We start from the raw sequence: 14,508 nt of genomic DNA, 5'->3' as shown, positions 1-14,508 counted from the left end.
CCTCTGATGCCCTGAACGCTGATGTGTGACTTGGTGTGTCCTGGATCCTTCCAGTGCCCATGGCCAGTCAGAGAGTGGCAGGAGGGGACCTGCGGACAGGAGTCACGCGAGGGGACGGACAGCAGGTCTCAGAAATGTGGATCTGTTGATCCCTGGTAACTCCCTGGCCAGCTCCGTGGCATCCGAATGGGATTTCTGACTTCTCTTTGGCTCACAGGTGTGTAACGTTAAGGCGAAAATAAGACACAGTGTAGGAGCTCCATCCAATCTTTGGCACAACAGCAACAACAACAAAAAGTACTGTACACATGAGCCGAGAGGGGAACGTTTCCCAGTTAAGCAAAGGGAAAAGTGCTAAATAAATTGCACATACTAAAAGGTGGCTGGCTTAAAAAAAAAAAAAAAAAAAAACAAGAAGAAGCATCTCTGTCCTTTCATTTTTTTTTTCTTTTTCCTGTCCCAGAGATGAAGAAAGTTCCTTGGCCGATCGTGATCTCGAAAAAGGGGGTACTGCAGAAAAAAGAAAATGAGCTGCTTGCAGTCTTCATCTGGATCATGCAGCTTTTGCCAAGGCTAGATGTAACTCCGGCTGGAAGAGCTTCTGAGTCCTCCCTTCCTTGGGATTACTCCTGGAAAGAGAAGGAGGCACCGTCAGAACAGTGAGCACATGGCTCATGGCGGGGTTCTTGCAGGGGAAACAGAGCCTGGTTTTGGGCTTTCAACACAATGTGAAGCTTAAAGAGGTTAAGAGAGTAACCTGGAGGTCCCCAAAGGGTGCAGAGCAACCTGGAGGACCCTGAAAAGTGCACAGCAACCTAGAGGTCCCCAAAGCCTCCAGAGAAACCCGGAGGTCCCCAAAAGATGCAGCTCAATCTGGAGGTCCCCAAAGGACACAAGGCAAACGAGGTCTATGAATGGTGCAAAGCAACCTGGCGCTCCCCAAAATGTGGCGGTCCCTGAAGGGTGGCCAGCACTTGGGACAGGAGAGTTGCAATAGAAGGAAAAGGGAGGTTGGGAACGTGGTAATATCTTGAACCCCGCACCCTGGTGCCTCCCGGGCTCCGCAGCACCAGCAGCATCACGGCGGGCCTCAGAGCGGTGCCGGGCGGCCCCAAGCAGCCGCCGCGCTGGTGCCGGCGGCGCGAGGGGCCCCGGGCCGGCGGCTCCGCTCGGCTCGGCGGCGCCCGGCCGCCCGCCGCGCGGCAGACTGGCTGGCTGCCCGCCCCGCCAAGCGCCGCTATTTTTAAAGAGCCGCCTCAGCTAACTCGGAGCGGGGGGAAACAGGGGCGCCGGGACCGCGGGGACCCCCCTCTTGCAACCCCGAGTGGCCCTAAGGGCCCCCGCTGCAATGGGGACGCTTGCTTTGAATTCTGTGCGTGCTTCTGAAGCGCTTGATTCACAAGGAACCCATACATACGTGTAAAGAATTATACAGATATGGGAATGATACACACATATGTGTGCATATATATTTTTTATATATATATATATATTTTATACATATATAATATTCTTATTTCTTTGCCCCTGCAAACGCACACAGGGAATTCAAAACAAGCCCCGCAACTCCCTAACTTTTATTGCACTCCAACTGCTACGCTGTTATTCATAACCCGGCTTCCTCTCTCACAAAGAGACCTTTTGCATGGTTTCTTTCTTTTTTTTTTTATCCCCTTTCCCTCCTGCCTCCCTAACAGCTGCGCTCAGTGTTGTATCCTGAGTGATGATGAGGTTCTGAAAGTGTTTTTTTGGAACAGATGGCCAGGAGAGAGCCGGGGAATGTGCCAGCAGCGCGCCGGGGAATGTGCCAAGTCCTGCGGTGACGGAGTGCTCTGGGTTCCAGCTCGCGTGCCTTTCCCCTGCCCTCTGCCCCAAGTGGCGCCAGCAGGACTTCCCAGCTCGCGCTCCGAACATCTGGAGTCTGCGGCTGCCAGAAGAGCGCGAGGCGGGGGGACGGGGCGGGGGGGGAGAGAAAAAAATAAAAAAAATAATAAAAAAAATCCTTCTCCCGGCTCCGGCTTGAGCTTCCATGTACTCGGCAGCGGCGCTGCCTCGCGGAGCAGCTAATCAAAACCAAAGAGGATGGGAGGGGGTGAAGAGGGAAAAACAGAGAAATAATGAACCTTGCGAGCGGCAGCAGCTGCGGCGGCGCCGAGGAGTGTGCGGCCCCGGCAGAGCTGCTCCTTGGGGGCTTTCTTGGTTTGGGGTATTTTTCCCAGCTTTTTTGGTCCTCTCCTGCTCTCTGTGTCATGATGCAGGATGGGGCGCACCGGGGGACTAGCACCTCAGGGGTCCCCATTCTCGGCCACCCCTGCAGTGTCCAGGGATGGTGCTGGACCAAGGGCAGAGCATCCCTCTTCCCAGCACATCTATTCCACCTGGATACTGCTCAGCCTCAGCACCATGGTGCAAAGCGGAGCTGGGGGAGCAAACCCACCGATGAGGTGTCCCTTTGCAACAGCAACTCCCAAGAACTGTCTAAGAGCAGGTCAGGCGGCTGGGCTGCCGCACAGAGCCCGGCAAACGCAGCATCTGGAGCCACAGGCTGCCAAAATAAACTTCCATCAGCTACTTTTTTGGTGCGGGAGGCTCCCAGAGCAACGGTGCATGGAGGTGGTGGAGGATGCAGGGTGCTTGAAGGCTACAGCCTGGGGCTTGAGTTGGGCTTTCAAGGAGAAAAAGGGAAAAAAAAGGCAAGCAAAAAGCACCCCCCCTCCAAAAAAAGTTGGTAATTTGGAAGAGCTGCTCAGCGGCTTCCGAGAGCTGATTAAAACCACACGCCGCTCAGCAAACGTGCCGACTGCAGCATGAACTGGTGCATGGGGGTCTCCAGGCCAAGCCCCCTCCTGCGGCTGGAGGAGGGAAAAAAAAGGAAAGGCAGAAAAGAGGGAAAAAGACCAGGAACAAAGATTTGGGAAAGCTGCAGTAGTTGAGAAAGCACGGAAATCCCTTTGCATATATATATATATCTCCATACATATATTCTATATACCTTTATCTTTTTTTTTTTTTTTTTAACTTTTACCATTATTTGGAGGTGAGGGGGGCCACAACATACCTTCCTTTTTTTAGATCTTCCTTCGGCTTGCAAGGTCCTAGTGCACTGCTCCACGCACTCGGAGAAGCTCATGTTACTGTGGTCAGCGCTGTAATCCAGGTCTGCTAGTCTGGCCAGGGAAAGGATATAGTTACAGGCTATTCTCAAGATGGCTAGTTTGGACAACTTTTGACCATAAGAATAGCAGGGAACCTAGAAAGGGTAACAGGGAGAAGGAGAAGAAGAAGAAAAAAAAATATTAGGCCAGATAAACAAAATACCTTGCTCGAAGCATGACAAAATAAGTCGGGTATTTTCATAGCAGTTTTTAACACACATAGGCCTGCTGCTTGCTAAAGGGCCATCTGGGGCCGGCAGGTTTGGAAGCAGCAGCCTCCCCACTGGGCTCCATGGGATGCTGAGAGGTTGCTCACGGCTCAGGATGCCGGAGCAGGACACAGAGGCTAAAGCCTTTTTGGGGCGTCTCCTTGGAGAAGGAAGCGAGAGTGGGAAAGTGCCCAAATCTGGTGCTTTTTGCCCAAACGCCACCACTAACGGCTTTGCACAGATGCAAAACCATGAAGCTGCTGCAGGGCAGAGCCAAAAGCTGCCGTTTTGCTACCTCTGAACAGAGCCAGGCCGCAGCAATGCCCTTATGCAACTTATTTCTTTAACCGTGAAGATGTCCAGTGCAACAGGGAACTTTTGAACCGTGCGAAGGAAACGCAAGCGGCCGGTCTACACTTCCTCTCGTAGCACGTCAGGTCGTTTTGAGACCACGACCCAGTAAGAGGCAACATCGGCGCTTCGTTTGAAGCATCCAAATTGGACCCGGCCAGTTTTGCAACCAACCCTTCTGCCCTCAACAGGCTCATCCCCGCCCCCGCTTCACTCATTTGCAAAATTGCGAAAGGTCATTTAATGCAAAAGACTCGTTTGCCTCCGCGAAACTGGAGCCGAGCGTTTGTCTGAAATCCATCCTAGCGGCTCAGGCCATGTGCCTGTCCGCGCGTCCGGCTAAGCTTTCATACAACATCAATCACCGGCGCGGGCCCCGTACCGCTCACCGTCCTCCCCAGACCCCCCGAGCGGCCACCTCGCGCGGGGTGAACATTTCCTGCTCTTCTCCAGCCCTGCTTTTGTTTTCTACACTTTAGAGCTGTGAATTTGGCCCAGTTAAGATGAACCCACGTAAAATTCTGGCACCTGCAACATCCCTTGGCAAGTAGTTCCCCAAGTTTATTCCCCATTCCATATAATAACGCATTCCTTTTGCTTGTTTTGAATGTGGCTCATACTATCTCCAGTTGAGGGCCTCTAGTTATTATATTAAGAGAAAGATCTTATCTCCTATGCGCCACTCATCTTTTAAGTCCTTCATCATCTCCTGGTCACTTTTCCAGAAGGAAAAGATCTAACCAGCTGAGCTGGCTGCTATAAGGAAGCCACCTGACACCTTTGACCATCCCCACCGTTCTTCTCCAAACCTTTCCCACTGTTCTGGGGCTGCGAGGATCAGCTTTATACCTCCTCCTCACTGTTTCCTGCTTCCCAATGATTATTCCTCCATGCTCAGGCCCAAGCCACCTTGTTTCTTTAGTGAGGAGTTCTGCCACAGCTCCCAGGAAAATCCAAGCCAACTATCTACCAGTTGGATCGCCTTTATTCATGAGCTTGTTGATGTTCATGGAGAACACTATTGACCCTATGGGACCTCTGTGGAACTGACTGCCCATTTGGCTTGTAGGATCCAGCCAAGCTGCATGAACTGCTCTGGACACCCTGAGGAGGCAGGGAATGTATCTGTCCGCTGGGAATACCGAGCACTGGCACCACTTTGACCTCCGCTGGTTTCTGCACAGAACAGACATCCCTGCTGCAAACTCAAAGGCAAAAGGGATGGGGCCACTTCCATGCACCTTGTGTTGCAGAAGCACGAGGAGTCCTATACAGCCCTACAAGGGGTCATATCGTCCCATCAGAACCTCTCTGCAACGGGGGCAGCCCAGAAAATAAGCAAAGCCAAGTGCAGTCCCCATCACTCTGGATAAAGCAGAGCAGGACCTGGGGATGGCTGGAGATGCCTGGCACAAACGTCCCTTGTAGCCCTGCAAAAAGCTGCCTCCAAATCCCTGCCTTTGCTTCTCTGCGGGTTTTATGCAGCAGCCGACTGGGTCCCTAAGGGTGACGGTACCTGGCCCCCGCTTCGCTAAACGCAACGAGCTGCGAGTGGTTCTGAACGCGGAGCCTGGGCAGCAGAAACAGCAAAGCTGCTTCCGACCCTGACGTAACAAGAAGAGCAGAGGGCCCAGATCAAACGGCCGCCAGAGCGGGAGACCAAAGCACGATGGAAACTAAAGTGGAAGGGTTCACTGAAATGTGGGAATAATTTCAGAATCAGAGCAAGAAGGAAGTTAAATCAAGTGGAAGGAAAATAGACCTGGGATTGATGCTGCAGACGCTGTCCAGTTACAAGACGAGAGGCAAATGTCTTTTTGTTATTTTCTCCTCTCATCTGTTTTGCTCTTTCTTTTGTGTTTTTTTTTTTTTAATAAAAAATAAAACCCGAACTGTTTTGCAGGGCATGTTTGCTGCAAGTTCCAAGAAAGAGCAGAGCTAACACAGTTGACTCGGCTGCGATTACACAACGCATTTCCCACATGCTATGGCAAAGTCCAGCCACGAGTTTCACCTTGTGCGGCTCCGACGCCACCGCCATGGGTGCGGGGACTTTGGGAGATAAGAGTTTTCACCATGGAAACGGTGTTAAAATAACCGTTTCGGAGGAACCCTCCCTGTCTTGGCTCAGCTCCTGCCATTTTAATGTTTCCTTTTGAATTAAACATGGGAAATGGAGAGAGGAATGAGCCACTTAGCTCCACGTCCAAAGCTTCCCCCACCAGCTGGGGGGAGAAGGTGAAATTTGGGTTTTGTCCTTTCTGATTTTATACAGGAAGCAGTGGGAAGGGGTATCCATCGCATCCCTGGTCCTCTTCCCTCTGCCACGCTCTTGTGCTCATCGTGTCTGGTGACAGAGCTGAGGGCCACCGCACGCCACCAATCCAAGCCTTTTCCTTACGTGACCTCCCTGAATTCTGCCAACGGGCAGTGCCGCACTCCCCCTGTGCTGTCTTGCTTGCTTTCTTTGCAATCATGAAGAGGAATTAGGAAGGAACCGCCACTGAAATTTCACACCGGTGCAGAGGAATGCAGCTGCCTGCTGAAAGGAAGGGATATTGGCACCGGGCTCAGCTTTGTGAGCTCAGTGCGGCCACCAGCGCCGGGGCTGGAGGATGTTTGCTGGTCGTGTCCGTGAAGTGCTCTGCAACGTCTCAAGGGTCTTATCAGCGTCCTTCGGGCTGGCAGTGCTGGAAGCAACGCAAATTGTGCGCTCTTGAAACACATTTCGGCGCCCAAGCTGTCCCTTGGCAGGAAGATAGGGCAGGATGTGACCTCACGGGTCCTGTCCATCCTTGACGTCCGCAATCCAGAGCAGAGCCCTCAGAAAAGCAAAGATGCTCCCTTTGAAGTCCATGGGAAGTTTGCGCCGGGCTTCACCGCAGCAGCATTTGGCGTTCGGCCATCTCTTCAGGGAAGACAAGGCAGAGGCTTCGTTTCTTTCAGGAAAGATGGAGTTTTGGAGTTGATTCTCACCCAGAACAGAAAAGACTGTGGGATGGGGAATAGGTGGGTGAGGGGGCCAACAATGGTACCCTGTATCGAGGGTACAGGATATATTCACCCTGATGGGTCTGCTGGAAAATCAGGACCATTCCATGGACTGATCTTGGCAGGTTCCTGGCACACTTACCGGAGCACCCTGCAGGGCAGAACTGGGACCCATCAGCAAGCCAGGGAAGATGAGGCACTTCTAAGGCAGAGCAACACTGTGTTTTCAGCACAGCATAAACTACTTACACCCCTGCTTCCAGCCTAGGAGGTTCAGCTGCCTTAGGAAAGGTAGCAGGTTGGGCTGACAGATTGGGTGCTCCTTGCCCTCCAAACCTGAGCCTAGGGAATCTCTCCTCAGCCCCTGTGCCCATCATGTTATCCCTCCAGGGCTGGGGTCTGCAGAGCTACTGAGAAGAAGAGGAGGAGGAGGGAAGACGAACAATTTGACAAGCTGAAGACCTTGCCCAGAACATTGCTGCTTGTTTTCATGATCTCTTCCTTCACAAGAGTGGAAAGGATTTGCAATGGGTCTTTTTGTCTCTGTCCAACTGCAGGGTATGGGGTGAATACAAACAGACCCGCACAAGCAGGGGTCTCCACCGACTTCTTGGAGGACCTGCTGGTTGACCAGTGCGTTTGCGTGTCCAAACGCTCCAGCTCATGACCAGGCATTTCTATGTCATTCTTCACTGTTATGTTCCCTGAGTCCTCCTGGCATCCCAGGAGAGATGACAATGACCTGTACAGCTGCAGGAGGGAGAAATCTGCAAGCGTGGCTGCAATGCCATTTCACTGTCTTGCCAGGCTCTTCCAATGCACCCACACATATGGGTGCCTGCACTAACTGTGCCGGAGACATGGACAGCTGAACAAACTCCATGAAGGGTCAGAGCACATATTTCTCCATTGGATTTCCAGGACCCTGGGGAAAGGTGGCACATGGTGTCACCAGCCAAACAACCTGCCATGGGACGAAGCCAGGTGCTTCAGGGTTCATTGGCACTGCTGAGCTCCTGCTGAGCTTGTCTCTCACTGCAGTTGTGCTGAACCACCCTGCAAAATGATGACTGCATGGAGGGCAACCAGGCCACCACAGGGGCCTGGAGAAAGCCCGGGGCCATGGATACAGCAGGTCTGCTCCAGAAGGGGCTAGCCAAGCACTACACTGGGAAACCCCTTCTTGGGGGTAATTGTAACCTTCATCTCTTGAGATATGCAGGCCAAATTCTAGGAATAGGGATGAGCCACATTGGTGATATCAACATCTATGCTACAGTGTTTTCTGCTTCCCTGTTATCCCAAGGACCTCCCTTGACACGGTGTCCTGGTGATGAGCCATAACGCAACGTGAGCTCCGATTCCCTCTCCTTGCAACACAAGCTCTGCTCTCCTAGACGAGCATCCCTGTGCTACCAGCGATGAGCAGGACCGGTGGGACATATCTACCCACGAACACGGAGGGGACATGGACGAGTGGAGCCGTAGGCCAGACCACAAATCCAGCATCTCGGCAGCGAGGTCCCACTCCCCATCCCACCACCTGGCCACAGTGGCAGCAGCCGGAGAGTAATTTGAGAGTGGATTAAGGCAGGGAGCGGAGGCAGGACTCGGAGCCCGCTGCAGCAAACCAGAGCCTTTCCTCTGATTTCAGCAGGAGACGAAAGAAAACACAGAGGTTAACTGGGGGTGGCCGCAGCGGGCAGAGCAAATACCTCCCGACAGGAGCGGGATTTGTATGGGGGGATCAAATCAAGCGGCAAGCAGCAAAGGGAGCAAACGAACTGCCCTCCTGCTGACACATGGGCCTCGTGCTTGGGATTCCTGGCCTTTTGTCTGGGCTCTCTTTCCTTTCCCCTCTCCTCGCCTTGCTTACGGCCAGCGTTTTGCCCTCTTCTGCAGCTGCTAAAGCACAGGGTCCCCCACAGCAACCACAACAGAAGGCTTTTTTTCTCTAGGAGTGGGGTTTTAATGTGTCTTAGGGAGCCTTGCTGGCTGGGATCCTGATGGGATGAAGGGCTGGGAGATCTGGTGAATGGGTGATGGAGGAAAATCCCTCTGTGATAGAGAAGACCTCTGAGGGAGGGAGAGTTGCAGTGTCCCCAGCACACAGCAAGAGCACAGGGACATCACAAACTGCAGATTGTGTCCAATCTGCAGAGGAGCCAAGAAGGCACAAGCAGGGTGAGGATGTACGGATGCTGCTCTAGAAAAGCCCTCCCTCACTCTCCACCACTTTGTGGCCAAGGTTCTTCTCAAGCCGCAGATCCTGTCTGCACTTTGTGCCTGGCTTCTTCCACGAGCTTGCCCCAAATGGCATGGAGGAATGAGCACCCGCGGCACCCGCAGCACTGCGGCCTCCTCCTGCGGCCACGCGCACGTCGGGCTTCCCAGTGTCTCACCCCCAGCCCGGCACCAGCGACAGGCTCCTTTCTGCACCGGTTTAACCACAAGCCACAGCAGCCACGTGCGTGCCAGCAGCTAAAAGCGAAAGGCTGCGAGTTGGGAAAACTCAACTCCAGCAGCCGGAAAGCCCTGCAAACCCTAAAGCATCTCCCAAAGCCACATGAGCGCAGCAAGAGAACTGCTGGAGGCAAGAGTGCCTGGGTGCTGAAGAGATGGAGGAGAACACCAACAGCCTTCAAGGGAAAGCAAATGTCTGCGGGGACACTTGCTGCCGGCGCAGGGACCCTAGCGCGGCGGGGCGCTGAGCAGGAGCGGGACAGCAGCGCTCTGGAGAGCAAGCAGATGTGCGAGGAGCAGAGCTGCTGCGCTCGCCTCTGTCCCACATCCAGGGAGAGTCTGCTGCCACCTTAGGGCCTGTCGGCACAGCGGAGCGCGCGGCTGCAGCGCTCGCCCGGGACGCTCGCTTGCTCCAGGCCTGCTGCAGAGCAGCAGCGGGAGCCCTGCTCGCGGGGACGGGACCTGCATGCCAGTCCGTGCAAGAGCCCCTTGCTGCCCATAGGGATCTGCAGGCAAAATGGGCCCTGGGCAGCTGGTGTGGGAGGTCTGGCATGGTGAGCAGCGGTGCTGGAGGTGGGTGGTGGTGGTGGTTGTCCCATCTCGTCTTCTCTGAGCTGGGCTTGCGCTGCCATGGGCTCAGCAACTGCAGCACAAGGGCATTTCGGAGCGAGGCCAGAGATAACCTCGGTTCCCATGACCTCGGTGCTGCGTCACTGTCCACATCAGAAGTGTTCAGGTTCACTGACTATGGCAAAAAAATAAAAGGAATGGAAGTGACAACCACTCATGGCCCTGAGCACACATCTGGAGGCTCCTGGAGCAAGCAGCACAGTGTGGGAACACCCAGAAGACCATCTAACTCCTCCTTTGGCACCCAAGAACGGCCAAGGGCAGCAGAAGGCTGCCCATCTGAGGGACAACACCAGGAGGGACCCTCAAAGTAGGAGTTACTGACTAGCCCGGACACTCAATATCTGGGGGAGGAAGCAGCAGAGAGAAAAAAAAATAGTAAAAAGACTTCCAGTGTCTCAGAGTGTTTTCCAGCTTTCCAGCAGGGAACACACTCCATGTGGAGCTGTCCTGCTGGCCTCAAGCCTCTTGTTCATGGGCAGGTTCACTTTGGCAAATGATACTCAGGGGAGAAAAACCTCCCCGGACCGAGCAGCTGGAGATCATGCTTGCCATATCTTGGACCATCCTGTGATTGCGCGGGCAGCGTCAGCCCTTCATTCCCACGGCTGCATCGGTCACAACTGAACGTGGAAGGTGGCAAGGAGATGCAGATGGGAGAGATGGAGGGAGATGGAGGGAGATGGAGGGAGATGGAGGGAGATGGAGGGAGATGGAGGGAGATGGAGGGAGATGGAGGGAGAAGCGCATCGTGGTCCCGCCTCGGAGCAGCCCTGTCCTTGGCAGCAAGCTGGGGACAGCTGAGCGCCCCGCGGCACAGCAGGAGGAACCCTTCCCTGGTGCGAAACGGCTGCAGCGGGCTCTCCCCTCCGCCCAGCCTCAGAACAAGCCTTCCTGCCATCTGGCGAGCCAGCCTGCGCGCAACGTGCGCGCCAGATGTGCGCAGCTGCTGCGCGGGGGCTGCCCCGCGCTGGGTGGGCGCCGCACCGGGCCCAGCGTCCCGCGGGGGCTCCCGTCTGCTCCGCCAAAGCAGGAGCGCGGAGCCGAGTGCGCACGAGGGCGACGCTCCGTAGTGTCACCGGCTCGGCCGCCCGTGGGCCCGTATCGGCTCCAGGGCTCTGGAAAAGACGCCCAGCTGCTGAAGAGCCACATGAGCGATGACAAGGAGGGCTGGAGGAGATGGGGAGCGAAGCGAGCTCTGCGCGCTGCTGTCCCGGCACGGGGATCACCTCCTGTGTGCACCTTCCTATATGGTGTCAAGGGCTCTCCCCGCAGCACTTGTCCCCGGAAATAAGTCACTTCCCTGGCCCCGATGCCACTGTGTCCTTGCTGTCCCCGCAAGGATGAGCAGAGGCTCCGAGAAACCCTGCGGCCAGCCCCGGTGGGGATGATTTGAGTGACAAGCCAGCGCCGCGCGTATGTGTGCAATGAAGCCGACTGTCACCTGATGTCACGTATGGCCCCAAGCACGCCGCTGGCAGCCCGGCAAGGAATGAATCCAAATGTCATCCAATGCCGGCCCGCCCCGCCAGCCCACCCCTCAGCAAATTGCTAGGAAAACCTCACGGCAAACCTCCAAGCTCCCGGAGGACAAACCCTTCCTCCCCGCAGAGCGAGTGCTCGCTCTGGAGACCAGCTCTCCTGGGAAGCGCGGGCAGCAACTTGCTCCCCAGCGGAGTGCAGGGCTGACATGATTTATGGAACCAGGGCCAAGGCCAGGAGCCTGAGGCTTTTCAAGAGTTGCCCGTTTCCCCAAAGCGCACGGCTTTAATTTGCTGCTCCCCTGACTTGCGCTCGAGGCTCAGCCTCCGGTGAGACTGCCAGGGATTTGGGGAATCAGCGCTACTTCCCCTTGCGGTTTCGGTGGTAGCGACGCTGCTCCACGGGGAACGGGGCCGCTACGGCCACATGCATTGGGGCAGAGGGGATGCTCGGTGCAGCTCACGCTCCCTGCGCCCTGGGGATGTTCTCCTTCCCACTAAAGGGCTCAGAGCTCCGATTTGGGGGATGGGGAAATCATGAGGCTGGGTTCCAGCCTGGTGAGCAGGATGGAGGGATTTTGTCCTAAACGCCACCTCGCTGAGCGGTTTCCCTGTGTGCATGTGGACGCTCCACTCCCCAGAAGACCACAGTGATTTTCAGCACCCCTTAACAAGCAAACCCGGTCGCATGCACACTTGAAGCACACACCGCAGGGAAAAGCAGGGACAACTAACCAGGCAGAGACCACAACTTCACTTCCCCTGGCAGATATGGGCCCCATGGGACATGTCACATGTGGCTGAGGATCCCAAAGAGCCCTGCACAACCGTCCACCTGAGTGAGCCACAGCCCCATCTCCCAGCGCCCCGACAGCATTGCAACCAACCGGCTCTGCTTGCAGGTTCCCCCCGGGGCTGTCACCAGCTGGACCTTTCCCCCGAGGAGGGAGAGAAGGTCCCAAACTTCCCGAACCGCAAGCACACGACAGGCTGCTATTTATTTATCACTGCGGTCGCGCAGCACCCGGGATGTCACTCGCAGGCGCTTGGAGCCGAGTCCCCTCCGCTCATGCCCGGTGCTCCCCGACGCCCCACGGCAGAGGGGGAGCCGCAGCGCGGGCAGCCCGTGGGTGGGTGGGGGGGGAACCGGTGCCGGGTCCGCGGCGCGGGCGGCCCGGGGAGGGTCCCGGGTGCCCGAGCGCGGCGCCCCGGCGGGAGCCCCGGCGGGTGGCGGTGCCCGGTGCCGCGGGCAGGGGCTCGGTACCTGCTTGCGCAGCGCCTCGAAGGCGGCGCTGATGGTGTGCACGCGGCTCCGCTCGCGGGCGTTGGCGAGGAGCCGCCGCGTCTGCTGCAGCGCCTTCCCCTCGGGCGGCGCGGCGGCGGCGGGCGGGCGCGGCGAGGCGGCGGGCGACGGGCGGGCGCCGGGGCCCGGCCCCGCGGCGGCTCCGCGCGCCTCCCAGGCGGCCGGCGGCGGCGGCGGCGGCGGCTCGCGGAGCACCTTGAGCTGCACGCGGAAAGTTTTGCAGGCGCGACCCTTGCGCCGCAGCCGCCGCACGGCGCCCAGCTCGGCGGCGCACACGCGCGGCCAGGGCTCGCCCGCGGCCAGCGCGGGGCTCCGCATGGCGCGCAGCGCTCAGCGCGGGCCCCGCCGCCGTCCCGCCGCGCCGGGGCAGCGCCCGCCGCCGCCCATCTGCGTGCGCTCCGCGCAGCCCCGCACGTCGCTCTGTCTGCCTGTCTGCCTGTCTGTCTGTCCGCCCGTCCGTGCGCGCTGCCTCCCAGCGCCGGCAGCCGGCCCGGCGCGCCGATGAGCGGCTTTAAAGAAACAGGAAGGCTGGCTTTTTTTTTTTTTTTTTTTTTTCCCAAAACAGCTGTGCTGCCAATCTCCTTTGTTCATCCCCCCCCTTCCCTTCCCTCCCACCCCACTCCCACTTTCTTCTTTAATCTCGCTCTTCCAAGCGAGGGAGGAGAAATCTTGCCCCCCTCCCTCCCGGAGCCTCGCAGCGACCCGAGGGTGCGCAGTTTTCTCCCATCGCCATCGCCCCCCACTCCTCCTGGGAAATTCCTGGTTTCCCCTGGTTTCTACCCCAATCCGCTGGCTGCTATGCCGCTGCCACTGATTTCCCTCGTGGCGGGGGGGGGGCTTCCTAAATACCCCCTGAGAAGTGTGTGCACCCCAGAGGGACAGGGAGCAGGGATAGCCAGGGAAGCTCCAACACCCCGCAGATATCCCAGATACCCCTCCCATCAGTACTTTTCCCTTTGCAGTTCTCCCAAACCTCATGTCTTCTTGGCTGCTGCTCTGCTATTGACTTGTGATGGGCTCCAGCGTGCTACCCTGCAGCAAAGGGTGTCTTGGTTTCCACAGGGAGAGCCAGGAAGCCTGGCCGGGTGGGTAAGCGCTTCCAGCTGCGTTCTGCACCCAAAACCCCTAAACTATCCTCTACTCGCCCCTCCAACACAGGGGTCCAGCCCTAGCACAGGAGAACCTGCAGCCCTGCAGAAAGATGTTTTCATATCTACATAGCTGGCCTCTTCTTTCAAGTCAGTTAGGTCACTTGGTCATCACTTATTTCTCGTGTCTTGCCCCTAAGCCGCGTGCACCTTCGAGGCGCTGCTCCTCCCGTGGTAGCTGCTCTGGAGAGGGCTTGCAAGGGGAACGCTAAACCCAAGCGTTCCCCGGCACAGCACCATGTCAGAGCTGCCCCTTCTCTTGTTTTGGTGTCCCTGTGGTTAGCGGTCTCTCGAGAGAGCGATGCGGCCGGACCCGGGGCTCCATCACCCTGCACGGTGGCGGTGGCTGCTGAGCAGGGCCATGGTGGCCCTGGCCCCAGCGTGGCGCTGCCCAGGGTGTCCCCGCCTGCGGCCAATCTGCTTGCTCAAAACTAAGCTAATGGGAGACAGATTTGAACCACCAGATTTTTTTTTCCCTGCCAACTTCTTTAGTTGCAAGTTGCTTTTTAAAGACAGTGGCAAGATCTCTTGGTGCTCTTTAGCTTGGGTGAAAGGACTGTCCCCTGCTCCCAGGGCAGGCAAGGTGCTGCTGCAGGCTGGTGGCAAGTGACTCCCCCAAAAGGACTGAGTTACTGCTTGCTGGTGGAGTAGTTTTTGCAAGAAAGTATCCTGAACATTTATGAGAGGTGATTTGGCTGGTGACAACTTTGTTCGTCCAAGTTCCAGGGAAAACAAGAGATCTGCACTTGTTAAAAGAAACATGTGTCCTTGTGTACA

The 14,508-nt window shown here is 56.7% G+C and overlaps 1 protein-coding gene across 1 annotated transcript; it reads right to left on the bottom strand.

Annotated features, from left to right (window-relative positions):
- Positions 1–249: 249 nt before the first annotated feature.
- Positions 250–12,901, bottom strand: ATOH8 (atonal bHLH transcription factor 8). Its single transcript, XM_088524947.1, has 3 exons — positions 12,545–12,901; positions 3,059–3,250; positions 250–629 (listed from the first exon to the last, which is right to left on the bottom strand). The coding sequence occupies exons 1-3, from the start codon at positions 12,899–12,901 to the stop codon at positions 624–626; spliced, it is 555 nt and encodes a 184-aa protein (XP_088381073.1). The 3' UTR covers positions 250–623.
- Positions 12,902–14,508: the final 1,607 nt, after the last annotated feature.

This window comes from Tinamus guttatus, unplaced genomic scaffold, assembly GCF_059628265.1.
Source record: "Tinamus guttatus ecotype Peru unplaced genomic scaffold, ASM5962826v1 Tinamus_guttatus_pri_ptg000218l, whole genome shotgun sequence".
In the NCBI taxonomy this organism is placed as follows: Eukaryota; Metazoa; Chordata; class Aves; order Tinamiformes; family Tinamidae; genus Tinamus; species Tinamus guttatus.
Note: the sequence above shows the minus strand (reverse complement) of the source record. Positions and strands in the feature narration are given on the sequence as shown.